General features: G+C 36.1%; 1 protein-coding gene across 2 annotated transcripts in view; it reads right to left on the bottom strand.

Annotated features, from left to right (window-relative positions):
- Positions 1–22918, bottom strand: part of INO80 (INO80 complex ATPase subunit) — a 58399-nt gene that overhangs the window by 22911 nt on the left and 12570 nt on the right. Inside the window, exons 3-25 of one of the 2 annotated variants that reach the window (XM_014058015.2) lie at positions 20404–20570; positions 20051–20118; positions 18315–18473; positions 17723–17843; positions 16508–16722; positions 15949–16002; positions 14668–14871; positions 13201–13396; positions 12816–12883; positions 12154–12363; positions 11745–11825; positions 10662–10757; positions 10382–10441; positions 9630–9772; positions 8924–9008; positions 8458–8575; positions 7112–7197; positions 5426–5593; positions 3991–4124; positions 3613–3680; positions 2142–2235; positions 856–1033; positions 69–206 (exon numbers count right to left, since the gene is read on the bottom strand). In XM_014058015.2, coding sequence (XP_013913490.2) covers positions 69–206; positions 856–1033; positions 2142–2235; positions 3613–3680; positions 3991–4124; positions 5426–5593; positions 7112–7197; positions 8458–8575; positions 8924–9008; positions 9630–9772; positions 10382–10441; positions 10662–10757; positions 11745–11825; positions 12154–12363; positions 12816–12883; positions 13201–13396; positions 14668–14871; positions 15949–16002; positions 16508–16722; positions 17723–17843; positions 18315–18473; positions 20051–20118; positions 20404–20570 — 2911 coding nt within the window. Of the gene's footprint in view, positions 1–68; positions 207–855; positions 1034–2141; positions 2236–3612; positions 3681–3990; positions 4125–5425; positions 5594–7111; positions 7198–8457; positions 8576–8923; positions 9009–9629; positions 9773–10381; positions 10442–10661; positions 10758–11744; positions 11826–12153; positions 12364–12815; positions 12884–13200; positions 13397–14667; positions 14872–15948; positions 16003–16507; positions 16723–17722; positions 17844–18314; positions 18474–20050; positions 20119–20403; positions 20571–22918 lie in introns of those variants that run through there. The other variant, XM_087722529.1, reaches the window with a different exon arrangement.

The raw sequence follows: 22918 nt of genomic DNA, 5'->3' as shown, positions 1-22918 counted from the left end.
TAAAAGTGCTACAATTCCTCGCATAGAAATATTCAAAATGGGTTTGAAAAAAATTAACAAAGACTTACCCGTGGGCTCACAACGGACAGAAAGGATGGCAGCTCTGTGATTTGACAATACTGTTTCCATGAGGTAGCTGGCTGTTGATGAACGATGTAATCCGAGTGGCCAATTACTGCTTTACAGTGGCTTGTGAATACAAGGCCCTAAAAACGATAAAATTCAAAAAGGTTTCTAAAATGTGGACAATGTTTTACCACAGCAATTCTGTTCTAAGAAATGCCAAAAATGAGCAATGTCCAAATATGTTCATTTGAAGTATGAAACTTTTATCTTGCTCTGACATTCTAAAGCCACTGGTCTCTGTTTATGTTTCTTTTTATAGCAGATAAAGAGCTCCAAAAAATGGAGCAACATTACAATACAACACTCCTAAAAAAGAATCTGATAGGAAAGATATTAAGATTCTTTTATACAACATGCAGTTTTGATTGTTGCACATAGGGAATTGTGGTTCTTAATGTCATTCTATGTGCCTGGCTCCTGTGCTCCATGCAGTTAGGGAGATTGACACCTAGAGGGTGAATGTTGAATATTGAAACGAGTTGTTTTACCACAAGTACTACTTAGATATACAAGTCTGTGTGATGAACTAAACTATCTGCTACAGCTTTTCTTTCCTTATCATGTTCGTGTAGATCAGATTATTTAATTCTGAGATTTCTGGAATGCCTTAAATTTATGAGTAGGGAAAATTTAAGACTGTTAGAGGACATTCACTTATTAGCAGGAAGTCCTGACGGTTTTTTGAATTAAAAGTATTTTCCCTAGCACCGAGATGAAGATGTTACATACCTGCAGCAAAGTGCAGCTGTGCAAGTTGAGAGGGGAGAGTGGGAAGCTGACATCCAGCACAAAATCTTGATTCTTCAGATACCGAGATTGATGCTGGTCTTCTTTTTCTGGCTCCTTCCAGAATCGAAAGTGGTGGAGCCTGTAGGCGGCTTTCAGAGACAGGAAAAGAGCTAACCATCTAGGGGGGGAAAGTATACATTCACACCTTTTGAACAGGAATGTAATAGTCGACACAATCATTTGTATAGTTGGTTAGAAATTAAAACAACACTGAAAAAAATGAAATTTTGACCGGTTTTCACACTTATAACCATTGAAGCATCCCCATAATCAAGTGATCAAAAGTTGGACGCTTGGCAACTGGCATGTATTTATGACAGTTGTACAACGTCCTATGGTCATGTAATCCCCATTTGTAACTTTCTCAACTGGCTTCCAACAAGCAAAATCAATGGGGAAGCCAGATTCAGTGAACGACTGCATTATTCACTTTAAAACTGCAGTGATTTGCTTAACAACCGTGGCAAGAAAGGCCATAAAATGGGGCAAAACTCACTTAACAACTGCTTTGCCTTGCAACAGATATTTGGGGCTTGAGCTACATAGTTTGCAGTAGTTATTGTAGTTGTTAAGTCAAGTACTATGAAAAAAGGGGGGGAATTGCTTAATGAATCATTATTTTTTAAACATGAATATGAGGGAACAGCTATTTTGGCATAATGCTTAGCCTTTCAATCTGCCCTTATTTAATTCTGAAGTCCAACGCCATATACATGAAATGTTATATGCAAGTGTTATAAGCAGAAAGGTAATTTTAAAATTAGCAAATAGTGAATGATCTATATTGTTTAGCAAATATACAGTTCTATAAAGAACAACAGTACATTTTTGATAATGATTCAGAATGGTTTAGCCTCACGCAAGCAAAAGCCTGGAAACTTAATTATTTAAAAAGAAACTGTACAAGAAAGTTTCTTATATGTGTAAATTATTCCTTTTTTGCCCAGATCTACAGGGACATTAGTGCACAAGTGCTATAATTGGTCTACATTCATACGATACGCATATTTATTCAATTTCAAGAATTGATAATTCAAATACAATTTTTTAAAGTATATAGGAAATGAGAGTTTAAGTGGTATCCAGATATTTGTAATAAATATTCTTCAAGAAATGGGTATTTCTCCCCCCCACAAAAAAATTGCAATACACTGTATTCATAATTTTTGAAAAATTATTCCTACAATTACTTAAATCAATTGTGCTATTAGTTCAATATTTCTCACCTGGCTAGGTGCCCTTTATGCATAAGGTTTGCCAATTCTGCTGGAGAAACATCAATAAACCGTAGGAAAGAGAAACAACTCCCTTTCTCAGCACCTATAACATATAAGTAACAAAGATTAAAATGAGCTCCTGCAAAGAACTGGTGCCACACTGACTTTATAAAAACTAACAAGAGGAAAACACAATTTGGGCTTGTATATAAACATCTGCATCTCTCCCTTGTTTCACATTTTTTATCTTTGATTATTAAAACAACCTACTGCATAAAAGTTAAAAAAAGATCTTAAAAAGGGAACATTAATCACAACTTTGTCCCAGTCAATTACAGGTAATCCTCGTTTAAGGGACCATTTACAGTTAGGAAATGATGAAAAAGTAATTTTGCAACCAATCCTCACATTTAGGACATTCTCAGGTCTGTAAAGCAAAAGAACGATGAAGATAACCACAATCCCAGTTGTGGTTTCATTTAGCGACTGCTCCACTCAACAAGTTTCGGGTCCCAATTATGGAAAACAAAGAATATCTGTATTGTAGCTTCTCTCTAGAGCAGAAGATCACATGAGCCTAATTTTTATGAAAATTAATGTTTTCTGAAAAGCAGCGATATTAGTGGTCTGTGATCAGCAGGAACATTTAATACAAGAATAAGATACACAAAGCTCATTAGTAAGGAATAATAGAAAATGGCTAAAGAAGGAAAAAGAGGGCCACTAAGAACGAGATGCATGGAAGGACACATTTTTCCATCCCATAGGCAACAAAGCCATAGGCGCATAAAGAGATAAAACAGGATGACAATAACTGCGCATCATTTCCTTCTCTCTCTCTCTCTCTCCCTCCCTCCCTCCCTCTCTCTCTCTCTCTCTCTCCACACACACACACAAATAAATTTTCTAATTAAGTTTTGGAAAAAGTAAGAAGGGAAAATACGTTGCCATTATAAAAAATCTGAGGGTTAAACCATAGCACATCTAAGAATAATTACACATTACCTTTGATAACCAAATGAAGAGTCAAATAATGTGAAGCTGTGCTGTTCATAGTATAAATTCAGTTTGGGAGTAATTACAATTTGTAAAAATGTATGTAACTGATTTAGGTATTTGTTCATTATCATATTCAGTACTTCAAAGAATAATCTCAAGAACAACTTTGATAACTTGAAATATTTTTAAAAAAAATCAATTAAAGTGGTAAATATTGAAAGGAAAATTAGCATGAGGAAAGTCTGGAAAAGGACAGTGATAACATAAAAAACAATGTTTCAAGATTTAAGTAATCTGAGTATTAGAAATGCTAAAATAGAGATCAGTTCAATTGTGAAATAAGCTAATTAAGTTGTTTATGACACCATTGTCCATATAATTTTAAATATAAGTTTAGAGGAAAAAAGCTATGCTATTATCATTTTAGGTAAGGTGATATGAATTAATTTCATCCCAATGTTCTCCCAGTCCTTTAACTTACCTCTTCTATGGAACAGAGACTGTTGAATGTAGTCTGGTGCAAAAGGAGAAAGTAAAAACTGCAACCACCTGGAAATTAATAAAGATTTAAAATCTTAGGATGTAAATATTAACTGAGTTCAAACTTGCTTTGTCACCTATCAATGCTCCAAGAATTGTGGGACATTGTTGTCTTTACGTTATTAGCCAAAATCATTCTCTTGAGAAGCCAGGAAGTATATACTATGCTCCTATACAGCTAAGCTATGAGCCACGTTAGCATAACATTAGAAGGGGCTGAAGGAGCTAAAGATCTCTTGTTAAGAGCAATAGTTGAAGAGATTCCCCTGACTACATAGGTTGCATTGGAAAAAACTGAACATTATATAATACTGCTTACCTGTCCCGTGAATGGTTAAACACCCTGATCTGCCCATGACGATAAAGAAACTTTGAAATCTGATATGGCTTTAGTGAAATGTGAAATGGAGACCATGTTTCTTGTCGCTCAAAGAGCTCTGGATGATTGCAGACCTGTATGGAAATGTAATAATTAATTATTACAATAACAACAATAATAATGAAAGATTTTGCAATAAAATTATGTTTTGTAATAATATTACAAAAATAATTATTATCCTACATGTTCGGAAAAATACAAGAACAATTTTCAGGATTTAATCTTTTACACTTCTATTCCTCAAAACAGACATTTAAACCAGGATTATTTCCCTTACCCTGTAAGGCAGATCAGGCTAAGTTATTTTTTCATTATATACACTTCAGTCATTATCAGTAAAAAGGAATAAAACAATGCAAAACAACATACATAACAATAACATCATATATTCCCACTTCATAAAACAATAATATAAATAACCACTTATTGTACGGAAACCATATAAAGGCTTCATATAATTCCTACAAAATCCTGATAAATTTGAAAATTCTTTAATTCTGGGGAAATGTTGTTGCAGAGGATAGTAATAAAGAAGGTTCACTTTTGCAGCCCTGAAGACAGTATCTCTCAAAGTAAGATTCTCAAAGGGAGCCCTCTATCCTGATCTTACTGGAAGGGCAGATAATGCTGAGAGCAGTAAGATATGTAGGCTTTGGAGGTGACAATCAATGCACCTCAAAGCCAACTGTCAACCTGTACAACTCACAGAGTAATAGTATTTGCTGGTTGAAGCAAGAAGCACCTGCAAGTTCTTGAGTCTCTGCCTTCTGGCATGTATGGGGTGTTCAGGGAGGGGTAGCACCTCTGGTGTAGGGGCATGTCGTGTCCTTTTAGGGCAGCTTGTGCCTTCCAGACACTATATAGCTACCGAATCATTTTCAGGGGCAGCCTTAGATAGAGCAAACTGGAGTAATCTACTTGAGAGGTTGGATTACAAAAGGAGCTATCAATCCAGGTGATTCCCAATTATGAACCAGTTCTAAACAAGCCAGTGCAATCGGTCCAGGTATTAGGCCACAGAGAACTTCACAATCAAATTGAAATCTGAGTCTTTTCAGTCATAGTTAAACATCTAACCACTATTCTACAGTGATTGTTGTAAACAATTTGTAAACTATAATTTGCAACATATATTCTTTTAGAATAGGCAGAGTTGCCTTTTCCATACATATATTTTATCTTGCCAAAATGCTCAATTTTCCAACAGACCATATTGTCACAAAGTGGCAAGTTTACCATTGCAAATTATAAAACAAAGGAGGGAGATCTTAAGTAAGTTAAGCGAATGTTAATCATGCATTATGGAATGTGGGTAAAAGCTACGAACGTTTTCTTGAGACAAGCATTTCAGAACGATAGGTTTTTCTAAACTCACCTTCCTAAACTGCATGACAAGGTTCATAAGGCTACTAGTAGTGTTCTGGGCTTGCTGAGTAGTTCCCATGGAGGATTGTAAAAGGTCATCAATTGAAATCTTATTCTTCAGAGCTTGATATAATAATTTCTGTCGACTGGTCTGCTGGCAATACATAAGAATCTCGATCTAAGAGAGAGGAAAATAGATTAAGCTATTGCCAACAGAACATTATATTAAATCCCAGTTCACAAACACAATCCGTAAGTAATTTTGGGGACTAAGAGATTTTTCCCATAAATCTTCACTGTAATGTCAGGGATGCAGAATTAATATTCTTAGCTACAAATATTCAGATAGGAAAAACCCTGTCAAAAATCTATGGAATATTACTATATAACATAGTAATGATGTCCGAGTTCTCTTTAAGGAAAAGCTGGATTGATATTTTCAAAGTTACGTCTTCACAGCTTTGTATGATTTAGCCTAGTCTACAAGTGACATATTTTTGTTACAGATTTGTGTATCATATTCACCGACTGATATATTTTCTGATGATTAAAAAAATTGATTCAGAAAAATAATATTATTATTATTTGGAGTATTCAGAACAGCATACAAGTATAAAGCCCAGAAATATTCTCAGCTACTGATATATGGAACTGGATGGAGATTCTGCTCATTTGATTGATTTTTGCTCTTTCTCTTTCCACAACTCTTTTATTACTCTTACGATTTATTTTGCTTCCTTCTTAATTTGCTGAATTGGTTTGCTATTATTCTTATTATTCTTATTACAAACTTTACAACCATGAATCCTTTTAAGAGAATAACAAAGTATTGGGACATCCTGTAGAGGATTTTGATGAGATTTATGTCCAATTTGGGAGGTAGTCAGCTTGTGTCAATTCTGTTGACCTTCCCCCACTTTGCTACACTTCAGCAGAACAAGGGCAAAAATCATACATCAAAATGTGCTCAGTTCATGGATCAAGAATTCCCTAAGGATATCATCTACGTAATAATCACCATGCGTGATCAAAATGATCAAAACTGCATATATTGGAAAATTTGAGTTATTTAAAAACTTAATTATGTAAAATATTACCATTGCATTGCAATGATTATCATTGCAAATAAAAATCAAGCACCTAACAAACACTCAGAAGTAGTACTACCACTATTACAGTCCTGTCGGAGCGCTAAAGTGCTTCTGGGTTGAAAGGATTAGTTGGTGACATTACTGACTTTGACTTTAAGGTGTTTACTATTCTGATTTATTAATTGTATGATCAAATATATTTATTTATGCAGATACACAAGGTCTGAAAGTAGAGAAATATTATCATTTCTCTAGAAAGGATGGATCCCGAGATGCACTTTGGTCAAATGACGTACTTTTTGCCAATTTTCTTTTCCCCCTGGAGCCAGTTTTCGGGGGCAACAGAGTACTATAGGGGAAATATAAAATAAATGAAATTAGCTTTCCCTTCTTCTTTTAAGACAGCAGATTATCTAGCTAAAGGGATATCTTTAGCTGAAGGAGATTATTTAGCTGAAGGGACGTCTAGCTCAAACTCAATAGATATTGAAAAAGCATTTTTAAGAATGCTGATTTCACATCACTTAGAAAAATCACACACTGATGTATAATGGGGAAGGGGAAAACAAGAGGACCAAAGAATTTATTATTATTTTGATTGGCACCTTGTCTGACAGTTCATTTTCTACATCTTTCTTGATTCTTCTCAACATAAAAGGTTTCAGGATCATGTGCAAACGTGACAGTTGATCTGAAATTGAGAGAAAAACATTCCGTAATCATTTATCTAATATTAAAGATGCTCTGTTATAAATGATTGGCTCAAAACTGGGAAAAGAATCTGCCATAGTTATATACTGGCATTTTATTTAACCTATGAACAGAATAGTACTAGGATTAGAGCAACTGAAATTGAAACTGATGGTAGAAACATCAACAATGTCAGCTATATTGAGCATTCTACTTTGATATCTGGAAGACTTAAGAAATCTCATGTTGAAGGCAAAAAGCTTATCTGTTACTCAGCAATTTTTTTAAAAAGTTCCAAAATTATGTTGACAGGTTATGCCAACACAATGCATGTTTGCAGGGAAGACATTGAGCTACTAAAAACTTTATCTTCCTAGGATCAAGTGTTCATAATGATTATAGCCATGAAAAAAGAAACAGTCACAACTAGGGCTGAAAATGGGATCTTGTCAAAACGTATATCGTCAAAATATTAATGTGCGAAAATATCACACTGATAGTAAAGGTATGTATTATCAAGATCATGTTTTCCCAACTGTGACATGGTTGTGAAAGGTGGATGATCAAAATAGCTGAACAAAGAAAAACAAATGCCTCTGAATTGAGATATTGGGAAAAATGGTTGACAATACCATACAGAACAAGAAGCAAGTCATTTAAAATATTAGCTCAAGTAAAACTGGAAGACTGCTCACAGAAAACATTAACAGTGAAGGTAAAACTTAAGGATTTTGGACACACAAAGCAAAAGAAAAGGACACTGGAGAAGATTATATACTTGGAAAAAAAAACAGTTGAAAGAAAGTCTGGAAGTTCGTGGATAGATATTCATACTGATGGCAAAAGCATGAATCTATAAAAATTTAAAGAAGCAGTTGTAACTATCTTGATTAAATAATGTCCATTGGGTAATAAAGGGCCAGAAGTGACTGAACAACCATTACAACTTACAACAGAGCTGTGAGTCATAATTTCTAAATATTACTTTAAATATTGGCAGCAGTATATTTTCAATACTAATTGCTGCAGAAGGTGAATGGAACAGTAGTATTATATAAATGACCTGGTTATAAACCCCCCATGGGCATCTGGTTAGCTAATGAGAGATCAGAACAATGGGCTACCTGAGCCTTTAATTTGATTCAGTGCAATTCTTCAAATGTTCTAAGCAACTTATAACAACTGGTTATTAAGATACATGGGCAATTCTGCTCAAGTTGTAGAATTTGAATGCAAAGTATACTGAATCATGCATACTCACTCTCATCAATGGCAGATTTATTTTCCGCATGGCTTTCAATATCTCTAGAAAACCATTCATTGAACTCTTCATGGGAGTCAAACAATGTTGGCATAATGAAATGAAGCAAAGCCCAGAGCTGCAAAAGCAAAGAAGAAAGTGTGATAAATACCCCATTAACTAATACATCTTAAAACTCATTTCTTACATATATTAAAACGGTTCAAGGAAATTTCTTTCCAAAAATGTCAACATGAGTCAACTGGACTAACAATTCAGAAAATCTTTCAGTAACAATGACAGTGAAAACTACATCAAAAACTGATAATAGATTGAGAAATGTGATTTTCTGAGCACCTCTGGACACAAAGTAAACAGAAAGAGGCAGGCAAGACTATAAGAATGCACAGATTATACTCAATCATGTGTGGAAACATTAAATTTCTATTATTTATAGAAATCAAACATGAGAACAAAACATGCATACCTCAGCCATAGTGTTTTGGATGGGTGTTCCAGTCAGCAATAGTCTGTTTCGACATTGGAACTGAAGTAAAATTTTCCAGCGGACGCTAAATACCAACAGATTTTGAAGAAACTGATTTAGCAAGTGGCAATAAAGGAACGCAGTGCTACTTTTGTTTTTAATAATGTTAATTCATAAGACTTCTAGGTAAAATAAAATACTATGCAGATTTTACTTCCATTTAATCTGTCTCTAAAAGCGCTTCTACAATGTAACATGAACAATTTATAAGCAGCTCAAATATAACTATGAAAGTACAATTTTTTAAAAGAGTCAGATTTGGAAGTCTTAAACAGCATAGCTGATGGCACTCCTTCTTCTCTATTGACCCTCTCCTGCACATGCTACTTCCTTGGCCATCACTGCTTGCTCAGAGAAGAGCGTCTGATGGGAAATAGGGAGAAACCTGGTTGTTGTAAATTCTTTGTTACTGGAAATAGTTCTGGCAGGGCCCATGGAACCTAAATATAGTCAATGTTTCTACTGACTTACAACCTAACCACTTACAGTACAAAAAATTAATAAATCATAGGTTCTCCCTAGCTACAAATAAAACAAAAACACATTTTAAAAAGTGACAGCATTTCAATACTACAATTAATTACTGCAACTAAGCTTCCTTTCTTCATTGGTAAAATCAATAAACTCTTTCTACTACATAAGATACCTGGAGCTACTCTTGAGTGCCTGTGCTTCATCCAACACCATATATTGCCATTTCACCCGCTGAAAATACTTGACATCTTGGACTACAAGTTGGTAACTGGTGATCACCACGTGGAAAGAAGCATCCTGAGTATACAAAGTCTTCTATAATCAGAGGCGGGGGGGGGGGAGGGAATGAAGTTCCATGAATAAAATTGATCCATCAAATATACCCAATAATTTTTACATCAGTTTCCAAGCTGAGTGAGCCGCTTGTTTCTAACTGGACACTTATGCTATTTAACCTATGATTAGGCAGATTTATATGCATATGAGTGAAGTAGAAGGTTACACTTTTCATGGCTGCTCAATTTACAAGCATTTCAGCAGTAGAAACTTCCTTCAAACATGGAATTATCTTGACTGGAGGTCTGTATTATATTTATTACACCACAAGATGAGGTTAAACCACTAAGGAAAAAAAAATCTATGTGCGGTCAGATAATCACTCAATTAGCCCTCAAATATATTTAAATAGTAAAAGCCAAACATTTTGCAAATTCTAATCCTAATCATTAGCTAGAGAGAATGAGAATTCTCATGTTAAGGGAAGAGTTTATGTGCATGTGAAAATAAGAAAGGTTTTAGGACCTTAAAGATAAGTATTATTATAAGAAACATTATAAGCTTATTGATTATTAAAAAAACTTTCCCAAATCTATTACAGAAAGACACAAATACATTTATTCTTTAGATAAATGAGAGGGACAGTACCTGACTCCAGAATTTCCTGATCACTTTTCTGTCATTGGGATTTCCCCAATATGGTAGCACCTACAATATATAGGAAACAGTCCATATAAGTACTTATTTACAGGAGTCCTTAAGTTCTTTCAGACTTTTGTCATTCCTTGTTAACCAGATTCAGATTTCTGGTCTTTTACATCAGGCTTGGCAGAAACAGAGTTAGAAGAGTAGGAAGTAATATAAATCTACAATTTATTTTAAGAAATTAGGAAAATTGAAATTATGGAATGATCATGTCAGCAGTCACCTTAAATCTTGGAACAAATCTGGCGAACTCCTGATGCCAGTTGTTTAATGTGGAAGCTGGTGAAATAATTAAAAAGGGGCCCCAGATGTTCTCTCTCTGGAAGGAAAAAAAAACTTTAATTAAAAAATGTTTAATACAATCTTTACATAAATATCAAATATGATGAGCAAGCAAAGTAATACACGCAATTTATAGTTATTTCTTTAGTCATAAAATAAGACAGAAAGGAAGAAAAAAATGCCTGAATAATTTTTTGAACATAATTACTTTGAGGCATGGCAGTAATATGCATACATAGCAACCTTTTATTTTCAGTGCAAACTTGTATTTATGTAGTTCAGGGTATCTAATATAGTACAAGTGTGGTACAAATCCCTTTATAGGCAACCTGGGCTTGCAGTTCAAAACAGCCAAAACAAAGGTAAAAGAATACTGTGTAAGACTGAAGGAGAGATAAAAGTCTGGGGAGGATCAATTATCCCCAGGAAGCATAAGAGATGCTGAGTACCAGAAAAGACTTTGAAATGAAAGAAATGAAGGCCTCAATTCAATAATGCACACAGAAAGGAAATGTTGTTACATATATGCACAGACACATTACATAGACATGGGCCTCATTTCAATCATGTAATAGGTCCGTGATGGCGAACCTATGGCATGCGTGCCACAGGTGGCATGTGGAGCCATTTATTAGGGCACGCAGGCGTTGCCCTATCAGCTGGCCAGCGCGCATACGCACGCGAATTTGGCCTTCTTTTGAGGCCATTTTTCACCCTCCGGAAGCTTCCTTGAAACCAGAAGTCATCATTCCTGAACTTCCAGATTCTCTGGAGGTCCGTTTTTCGCCCTCCCAGGCTCCTAGAAAGCCTCTGGAGCCTGGGGAGGGTGAAAAAAACGTGCCTAAAGCAGGGGGGGGGTATTGCTGGTCATGCGCACGCGCAGAGCATTATAGGTATGGCACACCGGCGCACACCCCTCCCTAGCGCTCCCCCTGCTTTTGGCACGGGAGCCAAAAAAGGTTCGCCATCACTGTAATAGGTGCTTGCTCTCAGCCAAAGGTTAAAACACAAAGAATCTACCTACCTCAGCCAGATGCGCTAATAAGGCAATACTCTGCACAGTTTTACCCAGCCCCATTTCATCTGCTAGGATACCATTGATGCCCTGAAAGAATGAAATTGAAAACTTCAGTCTGAGTAAGGCATAAAAAATAAGCACATCTAGTAACTTGCAAATCAATTCAGTATTAAACATCTTTTGTCTTCAAAGACCATGAAATCATAGTTCTGGAAAGTTCTGTTAATCTTCTCCTTTCCATAAAAATATACCAGAAATTATCTCTGGAAATATACCTGTATTACATTTCCACATATGACATTTTAATTTTAGGAGTAGGAACACAATATAAGTAACCTTAGTTCAGACCTCTTTTTAGAGTAATGCCAAGAAGTAATTTGTTTTAAAGATTTTGCTTCAAGAAAAACAAACATACCTGCTCATAAAGGTTGGCTAGCCAATTCATGCCTTTCAATTGGTAACCTTTTAATTTGCCATTGAAAATGGTAGGCTGTGGAATGTCCTCTCCTGCCCGGATGGAAGGGTTGGCAAGGCTGTAGCTCTCTCCAAAGCCAGTGCCAAATTTATTGGCAGCTCGAAGTGCAGCTGCCCGGCTCTCCTTAGCATCTTCATCAAAAGACCTGGTCTAAACAAAGGGAGGGGGAAAGGTTAGAGGGATAATCTTACACAAAATTAACTAGTTCAAATCCCAAGGTTATATAAGCTGAATAAAAATAAGTAGGATAAGATACATCTTCTTTCGTTTGTTAACATGGTCTCATTCATACGAGAAGGATAGAACAGAAACTAATACAGTCTGCAATCTTCATTCTTAAGTTTTACTCAATTCAATTTCTGAACTTGAAATATTTGATATACCTTATCACGACTACTTTTCATACAGTTCCATGGGATAACATTCACTTAAAATCTATGCTGTTTCATTAATCTTAATAAATACATTACCTAATTATGGATATCTTTAAGACTAAAGATAGTAATTTACAAGAAATAATGAAAAGTTGCTATTCCAATTCCAGACATCTTAAAATTTAAAATACTTTCCAATTTATATTATACTTTATTGTACACACTTACTTGGGCCTGATGAATTCGAAAAGCATCTTCAGCATTCTTCAACGCCTGAACTTTGTAATAGTTACTATCTGATAATAAAGCAAAATTTAAAAACAAAACAAGGGTTAAATTACAAAACTCTACTTATAAGCTATTCACAAATTTCTGAAAATTAAGTTTGAAATAGCTAAACAGATTGTTTGATAACATGCTTCACTTACCGAGAAAAGTGCCTCTCTTTGTCTTGCTATTTGTGTCTTTAATTAAGGGTTTCAGAGAGGCACTTCATTTGCAAGCAATGCCCCCCCATTAAACAATCAGCCCTAATTCACAGTTCAGGATGAGCATGCAATGTAGCAATGTTAGGATTTCCCTAAATCTCAGCAGAATTTAGTATCATACTTACCATAATCTTCTTGAGTAATGTTGACAACAACTCCTCCACCAATATCAATCTGTCTCTGGATAGAACTATCTTCAAGTTTCCTCAGAATTTCTTCCTGAATTTCATCATGTCCTGTATCTCGTTTGCGACTCATGAAGTGGGCATACAACTCCGTTTGGGTTATTAGGAAGTTAAGTTTTCTCTGCTGTCTTTTAGCCTAAAGTCATTTATAAGTAAATAAAATGAATAATTTCACACGTAAAGATTCACATAGGACAGTTTCACAACTGAGGACCTAAAACAACGATTTCTTGAATGATGGATGGCTATTGATGTATTGAGTAAAAATATACCGTATCTCTCAAAATATCTAATTAGCTGAAAGATCCAACCTACATGTTCTTGATAATTTAAAAAAATCTTATTAAAACAAGTATTACAAAATAGATCAATCTAACTTTACAAAAATCAAAAGATGAAATGTGAAGAGAGCACATTCAAAAATTACAACAATTTTAATAGGTACAAACAACCAATTTTGCGTTCTCAGAGAGGGGAAAGGGAAATCCTGTTTTTCAATTAAAGAAGAATCCTAGTGTTTTAAATGTAGGTTCAGCTTGGAAAATTATGAAAATGCATGCTAAAACTGCATATAAATTTGTTAAGTAAACTTAAAAAAATAATTTGGATCAATATTAAACTTATGACATGGATAATATTAACTAGAACTTTGTAGTCTAGAATTGGACTAGTCAACATGATGTTCACAAGCAGTATATGTTTGCTTGCACATTCCCAGGTATATGTATTTATTCACTGACAATGTATTTTTAGATTTATTTAATTAAAAAAGAAACTAATAAATGGGAAACTGGAAACTAAATCCTTAGCTTCCAGCATCATCTTTATTTACAGAAATGTTTCTGGTTCTTACATAGATCACTTTAGAGAATAAAAGTAGTAGATGGGTACATCTGTCCAGGAAAAAAAAGTGGGAAAGTTTGAGAGTTCTCAAGCTAATAAAAAAGCAAATTTGTCATTTGTTCATGATAAATGGCCAATCCATAAAAAACAAAGCCATACAATAACCATTTTGTGACAGCATTCATGACCAGCCCTCAGCATTCTAAAGGTGCCTACCAGCCCAAAAGTTTTCCTTTCCTTCCTCTAGAAAATTGATTTCAAAATTCAGAATTAAATAAAAATTAATTATAATCTCCAGAAAAAAAAGAACAATGGATACTTTATATTGCACTGACAAGAGCCATGTTAGTCAATGGTGGCAAAAAATAAGATGCCTTGTGAGCTGCAGCTCACTTCATCAAAGGCATGCACACTAGTTGAATCTGATAAAGTGAGCTGCAGTTCAAAAGAGCTTATGCCTTTTAATGAAATCTGTTAGTCAGAAAAGTTGTCCCAGTCGCTGTCTGATTATTTGCTGCAATGTCTGCTGTGTTAATATTCATTCCCTAAATGAACTGTTCTTACTTCTCTCATCTCCTCATCCAATTTGCGCTGTTCCAATGCTTCTTTCTCTGCTCTTTTGCGGTGCTCTTTTTCCACTTTTTCATATTTTTTCCAATACAGAAGCATCTCTTTTGTAAGCCGACGTGCCCTTGGTAGAGTTTCCTTGCAATTCTTTTGGGCTTGAATAGCTGCTCGACGCACTTCTCTCATACACTGGTGAGCCAGCTAAAACAGAAAAGAGGGAAAATTACAATTAGGCAAAGAGAGAAAAACCTGGAAGAGAAGTTTATATTCTCTAGTCTTGCACTAGAAACAATGTTTTTGAGTATTTCCTAGTATCAGAGCTGAAATTTACAAAGGCTGCTTTAATATTACCTTCCAGTATTTATATATTAAATACTTTCATTTAAAATCAACAAGATTAAAAAGAAGTTTATCCTTCTGATGGAAATGATACTTTCTTCTTCTTGGAATTAAATAGATTATGGAAGTTAAATTGGGAAAAACCAAGAGTACAGATATAATTGCACAAATATATTATTCCTATTTGAAAACAACAATCACAGCAAATACAGATTCCTAATGAATTCATGCCTGGGTAACATAATGAACATGATGTATGCCAAAAAACCCAAATTCCATCCAGACAAGAAAGTATAATTTATCTTTCACTGTTGAGGCTCCAAAGGAAAAGGTCCCATTCTGTTCAATTTTCAAATAATTACAGGTAGCCCTCACTTGTTTAGCCAACTTCACACTCTGCTGTTCTCCTTCCTAGCCCAATTCAAAATGCTTTTCTTGATCTTCAAAGATCACAGTTCCTAGAACTGTGATTCCAGGAGCAATTTCTCTTTGCCTCTACATACTTTCTGTATACTAAGGTAATCACTGAAGTCCATTTCTGGATTCCCTGACATCTGAGGCAAGCTATTATAATACATAGCTGTGAAATGTTCTTACCAGAAAGTTTTCCTAGTGCCTTTGTTGGTAATTATTTTTCATTTTTAAGTTGATAAAAATATTTTTAATCTTTAAAATTCTGATGATTAAAAATGTTTTAATTATATTTTTAAGACCACAATCCAATTCAAACTAACTTGATATTAGACCCTATCAATGCAATATGTTTTCCTTCTGCTTGGAGGTATAGATCACTGAACCATTACCGGTAGTACTAAAAAATAGGTAATTTACTGTAGCTGAAGGACAAGATAGTAATTCTCTTAACATTACAACAACATTTTTTTTAAAAAAAGCAATGTATTTCAGTCCCAGTACTGTACAAAATGTTGCATAATATACCTTTCTGCTATTACTCAAGAATAAATTTCGGGCAGAGACTTTTTGCTTGTATGCCTAAAAAGGGGGAAAAGAATACAATATTGTATCATACTATAACAATGATTTTTTTCATAGAATTAAAAGTACCAACTAGAAATATCAAATATAATGATAGTTTTGCTTCAAAGGTCCAATGATATTCATTTGAATTTGTTACATAAATCAGGGATGCCCAACCCATTATTGGGCCGCGGCCTGTTTAGAATTGGGCCACACGAACGGCTGGTTAGAGCACGCACATGTGCAACTCAATTTGCATGAGTGGAGGGTAAGAGGGCACTTGTGTGCATGCATGCTGGCCCCCCGTTGTGCAAATTGTGCTGTGCGCATTGCCCTGCCTGCCACTTGCACGCGGGCCCACCTCTTTTTTTCCTTCTACCAGTTTACTGGACTTCATCCTATGTATACAGAATCATTGATTCAGGGAAAAAATTTTTTTATATAATTTGCCACAATGTAATTTTACCTCATATGATTTCTGTATTCCCTCTAGTAGTACATTTTAGTTTGCAGAGCCTACCTTGGGCAGTTCCTTTTTAGCAATGCTTAGCCATACTTTCCTCCGGCGTGCATTTAATTGTTCAATGGATAAATGCTTTTTCTTAGACCCTGGTGGAGGGGTATCGTGAGAAAACTTGGCAAAAACTTTTATCTGGTGGTGATGACGTCGTGGTGACTCCTCAGATGAAACGTCTTCATCCCTTCTTTTCTTTTTTTTCACCTTTTTCAATTTTGCTGGAAGAAGACACACAATATGATCAGTTTGCTTCCATAATCATTTAAATTCATAGCATTAACTCGCATCTAATAATGGAATCAATTCGAAGTAGCAACTAATTTCTCAATTCTCTATAAATCTGCAGGGGGGAAAAAGACTAAATAATTCAAAAAGGATGACTATAAGAAATATCAAAATGTCAAAACACCGTCATTTATAGTTTCTCTTTTAAGTAAAATGCTATTCAAATATTTGAGAAGATAGTTATTAAAGAAAAAGGAATAAAACTGAGTTCTAATAGATGCGGATAAAATCTACAATATGACAAAAAAGGAAATATAAAAGTTTCAGAGAAAGCATATCAGATTGGAAAAAGCTGTTCCAGAAAGATCACTCTTATGATTTATTTGTAAAGTGCACTAAGTCACTGTATAGCAGTAACTTTCAGGTTGGTTAATACAGGCTTCCCTCACTTTATGCTAGGATTACATATTCCAAAATCTCATGAGATGCTAAACCAGAATAAGGAGTCTTGTGGTAATGGATCAACATGTAATTTTAGACCCTTATTCTTGAACACTTACTTAAGCATGTTTTATTTCTTGCCTCATGTTCTGTGTATAGTGAAAGCATTTTATTTACCTTTTCAATAACTGGATTTCTAATGTGTGCAATTATAACGGCAGACAAATGAGCAAACTGCACCACAGCACTCTGAATTCTTCATTATGTTCTGCGTAATACATTTGCCCAGACTAGGTCTGAGGATCTTTCACCAGCTTCAGTGTGGTTTAGTAGGTCGAACTTAATCTCTAGCATTAGAAAGTTCTTTTTCACTTTAGATACAGTGTTTCAATAAGGTATTGATAATAGCTTTGAACCCCCGGTATTAGTAGGATCTATAGACGTTATGGAAGTACGAAGACAGGAATATACAGCTAGTAAAATTTCACAGCCTGATGGTAAATACTTGATACAAATCAATGCTCAGAAAAGAGAGTTAACATAAATATGCACCTTTTAATTTTTTTTCCTCTTTCAACTTCTTTTTCTTCGGCCCTATGAGATGACGCTGTTGCTCATAATAAGGATCATATGTAGACAGCAAACCTGCACTGTAATACTGATACTGCTGTAACTGAAGCAGACATAAACATAATTACTTTTTTAAAATTAAGGCCTAACTAAGTAAGAAATATAGCTGGGTAGAAAGTTCAAGTTACTTTGAATTTAGATTGTTTTTATGTTTGGTAATTACTGAGTATATTAACATGACATGCTTAGTTATAAAATGGTATGGTATAATACAAAATCTGAGGGGAAAAAATAGAAAAGAAGTAATACCAATGCCTCTTTCTAGTGGGAAAGAGTGGTTTTTGTAACAAAGGAAACCAGTTACTGTATAATATTGGTCCAGTCACCCTGTCAACACAACCTACTACATAAGATTGCTAAGGAGATTAAAATGTGGGATAACCCCATTTATGCCAACTTGAGCATCTTAGAGAAAGTGTGCGATATAAGAATATATCTACATAAGCGGAACAGCCAATTTGATCTACTCTCCACTATAGTTTGCAATTAATGGATTTCTTTCTGGCCTTTTTACCTCTTTATCTTTGCTGTATTTATTTTGATGCAGTTTTTTGTACTTGTGCAATCGCAGCATATTGTGAAGTTCTTCTCTTGAAAGAGTGAATTCTTCTCCTTCCCCATCTTCATCAATTTCTGATTCACTGTCACTGGAGTCATCACTCAGAAGAATGTTCTGCCAACGAGATAATTTCAATTCAACAACAGTGAACAAAATGACCAGAACAGGAAATAAGAATTTCTGAAACAGGCCAATGGGATTAAAGCTTCTGAAAAGTGGGGGAGGGAGGAAACCTAACACACATAGAACAGTTTCACTGTTTAGCATTTCCTACTGTTTCTTCCTCCACCGCAATATTAACCATCAGGGAATCTTTTGAGTCTGTTTCAGTGATTGGTGCACCCATAACATTTCTGATTTCGTCCTTTACTACTTTCATGTAATCATTTTCTCAAAATCACGACCAGGTGACCTCCAATTTAGTTTTAGGGACATCACATTTCTAATGTTATCAGTAGCGAATGGGAAATTTCCTTGCAATGTTTCAACAGTGATCTGTTCTATATGCTCAGGCAAAGTGGACTGTGAAGTTCACTTGTTGAAATTAAATTTAGTGATAATCCACACATCTGGTCCAATGACACATTACAAAAACATAGTCTTCTTTCTGGCCACGATGGAAGACGAGAAGCCCAATGTTTTGGGGTAACATGTTTTGGGACTGTTTTCTACAAGTTTGTATTGGCGTACAGATCTACCCTACATATGTAGTCCTCAGCTTATAACCATTTGTTTAACGACCATAAGCCACTTTTTAGAGTAGCTTATGGCCAACCCTAACACTTATAAGCATGCCCATAGTCATTGTAGCGTTCTGGGTTCATGTGATCACCATTTGCGACTTTCCCAGCCAGCTTCCCAAAAGCAAGGTCAATAGGGAAAGCTGGATTAGCTCAATAGATGCATGATTCATTTAGCAACTGCACTGATTCATTTAAAAATCATGGCAAAAAAGATTGTAAAACTGGGTATGATTCACTTAATAATTGGTTTGCTTAGCAACAGGAATTCTAGTCCCAACTGTGGTCATAATTTGAGGTCAATTTATAATCATGGTGGATGTTCCCCATTCTCAAAGCCTCCCAGCCCTCATTTCCTTAAGCTACAAATACACTGTAGAGAATCAGCTAATAGCTATGCTTCCTTTGAGTAGTGCTGGATGGAGCAGCTGAACTGGAGTGAGAAAGGAAGAGAAAATAAAAGGGAGCAAGTTACGTTGTTAATTACTGCATATGGAACAAGAAAGCCAAAAGAATAACACTGCCTCAGAGCATCTCACTGCTGCTTGGTAAACCCATTAAATCAGCAAAAGGGGAAGGAAAAGATGGGGATTTTTCACCTCAGGTTTAGCATGGCTGAATACAATTAGATAGAAGATTAAAACCAGGAACTGGACAACAGAAAACGCAGAGGTGGGGAGTTCTAAGGAAAGCTAAGATATCAAAACTTGATGCTGTGCATTTCACACCATGAGAACATGGGAAGAATTAACAGAGGATTAAAAATCTGTAACTTTTACCGCAAGCATCAATTCTAGAAAACTAAAAAAAATGTTAAGAGGAATGACATTTTTGATTTTTTCAGAAAATGTTGGAATTTTTATAGATTATAAGTTTATCAGATAGATCAGAATAATATAACAGAAGGATCACTAAGAAGAGATCTGGATTTCAGTAACAAAAAGAACTCACCTTTAGCCATTTTCTGCTTTTCTTCAATTTGGAAAAGTTATATAGACTCCCTTTTTCTGTTTTTGGCTCTGTTTAAAGAACATATCAAAATACTTATATTGTGCAAACAGTTCAACTTAAGGATAATTTCAATAGGGAAAGCATTTACTCCAAATTGAATTACCACTGAATCATTTTGTAATCTCAAGTACAATAAAATGAATCTTCTGATTATGTCTGCTAGCCTATAAGAACACCGAATTTTGATGAATTATTAATCAAACCCAATTGTTCCTGGATCCAAGTCATCTGAAAGACTAGCTTATATAATTATCATCAAAGGCAAAGTAAAATTATTTTTAAAACACTCTTACCAGATTGTAACACTCCATTGAGTGAATGTGTGTTTAACATTGCTGAACTTCCTGCTCCAGAAGGTTCTCCAAGCAATGAGGTTGCAGGCTCTTCCTTCACTTGCATCAAGGGACTCCCAGGCTGAGGAAGCAAAGGATTATCATCCAATCCATCCTCACTTTCATCACTACAAGAAAGATAAGAGATATACATTTATCGTACCGTATATACTCGAGTATAAGCCGACCCAAATATAAGCCGAGGCACCTAATTTTACCCCAAAAAGCTGGAAAAGTTATTGACTCGAGTATAAGCCTAGGGTGGGAAATGCAGCAGCTACCGGTAAATTTCAAAAATAAAAATAGATACCAATAATGTTTTTGAATATTTATTTCAAAGAAAAAATAGTAAACTAGCTCTGTAAGATAAATAAAGATATGAAATTAATCAAGTATTGCATTTATTTTTCAAAATGAATGTACAATTTTTTTATTATTTAAGTTTTGTACCCCATCAAGGTATTCAAAGCAGTTAACAGATTTTTTTAAAATTGAAATCTACTTAAAAACTGGTGTTAATTTAATTCAAAAAACCTGGCTAAAAAGGGAATTATCCTTTTCTAAAACCAAAAAAGAAAGAAGAACTGCCACAGGATTGTATTCCATAGTATTTAATCAATGCATAGCTTTCAAATGTAATCCAAATTATATATCTAAACAACATTATAAATCATTTAAATATCAGAAGATTCGAGCATTGTTTTTTCTGATCTCTTGGCAGAAAGAATTTGTACTGGCATTTTATGGAATTTAAAATGATTAAGTCCATGACACAAATTGCACAATAGGAAATCCAGGCCAGAATGCATTTAACTCATTGTATCACCAGGGACTAGAATTTAGCAGGCCCAGGAAAAAAAAGTACCGTAGGTAAAGCCACTTTATAGCTAAATTTGATACCATTAAAAATTAAATAGGATTAAAATCTGTGGTTTATAATTTACCAGTTGTGTCCACCCCACTCCTTTCACCGGCGTTAGCCCGCTGCACCAAGTGGGGCACGTAAGAGGAAGGGGAAAATACAAGAGTGGCCACAGCTAAGCACGCGGCAACCTCGACGTCTAAGTGGGCAAGTTCACAGCATGCGCGCCCGCACGTCTGAGACAGGGCATAAAAAGGGAAAAAAAGGCTGATTGGACCCAGCTCTGTTTGGGGCGCAGGCGTGGCGCGGAGGACTTTCTTCCAACCAGCGGAACCCCCTGGCGCAATTGGGCTACGATCGGCGGCCGTCCCTGCTACAATCCACGCCGCCTGCCGCATCAGCGGAATCTACCGTAGGTAATTCAAGAGATCTTAATTTTGACAGCGTTGTTGGGATCTGCGGTGAAGAAATTACTTTAATCAGTGAGGTAAAGTTCTTTCTTTCGCTCGCCCGAGCTCTGGTGAGGGGGAAAGAGAGGACTTTTCTTACGCCTGCATCAGAGCTGCCGGGGGGGGGGGGGGAAGAAAGGACTTTACCTCACTGATTAAAGTAATTTCTTCACCGCAGATCCCAACAATGCTGTCAAGATTAAGATTTCTTGAATTACGGTAGATTCTGCTGATGCGGCAGGCGGCGTGGATTGTAGCAGGGACAGCCGCCGATCGCAGCCTGGCTGGGCTGGCAGGGACGGGCGGAGGGGACGCCCAGCAGTTTTTCAGGCTGCTACCAGATGGGAAGTGAGGGGGATTGTAAACCCCTTCTACACCCTGGCTCCTCCTCTTCCAGAGTTCAGGCTCTCTTTCTTTCTTTCTTTTTTTCTTTCTTTGAAAGAGAAGCCCAAATTAGCCAAAGGGGGGAAAGCGAGCGAGCAAGGGACCCCAGGAAACTAGACTCGCTTGGCTGGACTACGTACGCTCCTTGGCTTAGTTGCTTTCCGCGCGCCTGTTAATATATTCACGGAAACAAACCGCGGCAGTTTTCCCCAAGGGCAATGCCGAAGAGCAGAGCCCGGAGAGAAACCAAGGAAGTCACGGAGGGCATTTGCCACTTTCTCTAGAAGGTGATACGAGCTTCCCTTTCGAATGGGAAGGGACGGGGGGTTGGCTGGGCTCTTCCCAGCAGGAAAGGGGGTTGTTTGAAACATTGGGACCGGGGGAGGGGTTGGTTTTGTTTTGTTTTGAAAGGAAATCTCGACCTGTTACAATCGTCCTTCCCAAATGAGCCGAGGAGGACAGCGGCGAAAAGTTTTCTCCAACATTTAGGGGAAAGTCGCGAGCAGCATTGCCCTCACAACTGAGGGGAATAACGCCTTTCCACTGGGGATCGTGGCCACCTTTCAGAAACTGAGCGCAGTTTTGCGCCCGGTATTCTTGGAAGAGGTCCCGTTGGAGCCAGAGGGGTTTTTATACGAAGAAAGGAACTGCAAACAGTAAACGTGACGGCCCCAAGGAAAGGAGAGGCTGAGCCACGGGAACGAAAAGAAAAAGGGAGGGGAAAAAAACCCGCCCTCTTCCCCTTCCAGGTTTTCTTAAAAAGCAGGCAGCGCTCCTTGGC

The sequence above is a fragment of the Thamnophis sirtalis genome, unplaced genomic scaffold (genome assembly GCF_051295495.1).
Source record: "Thamnophis sirtalis isolate CommonGarterSnake01/CBP01778 unplaced genomic scaffold, rThaSir2_p1.2 scaffold_1, whole genome shotgun sequence".
NCBI classification, from domain to species: domain Eukaryota; kingdom Metazoa; phylum Chordata; class Lepidosauria; order Squamata; family Natricidae; genus Thamnophis; species Thamnophis sirtalis.
This window is presented reverse-complemented; position numbering and strand designations above follow the sequence as displayed.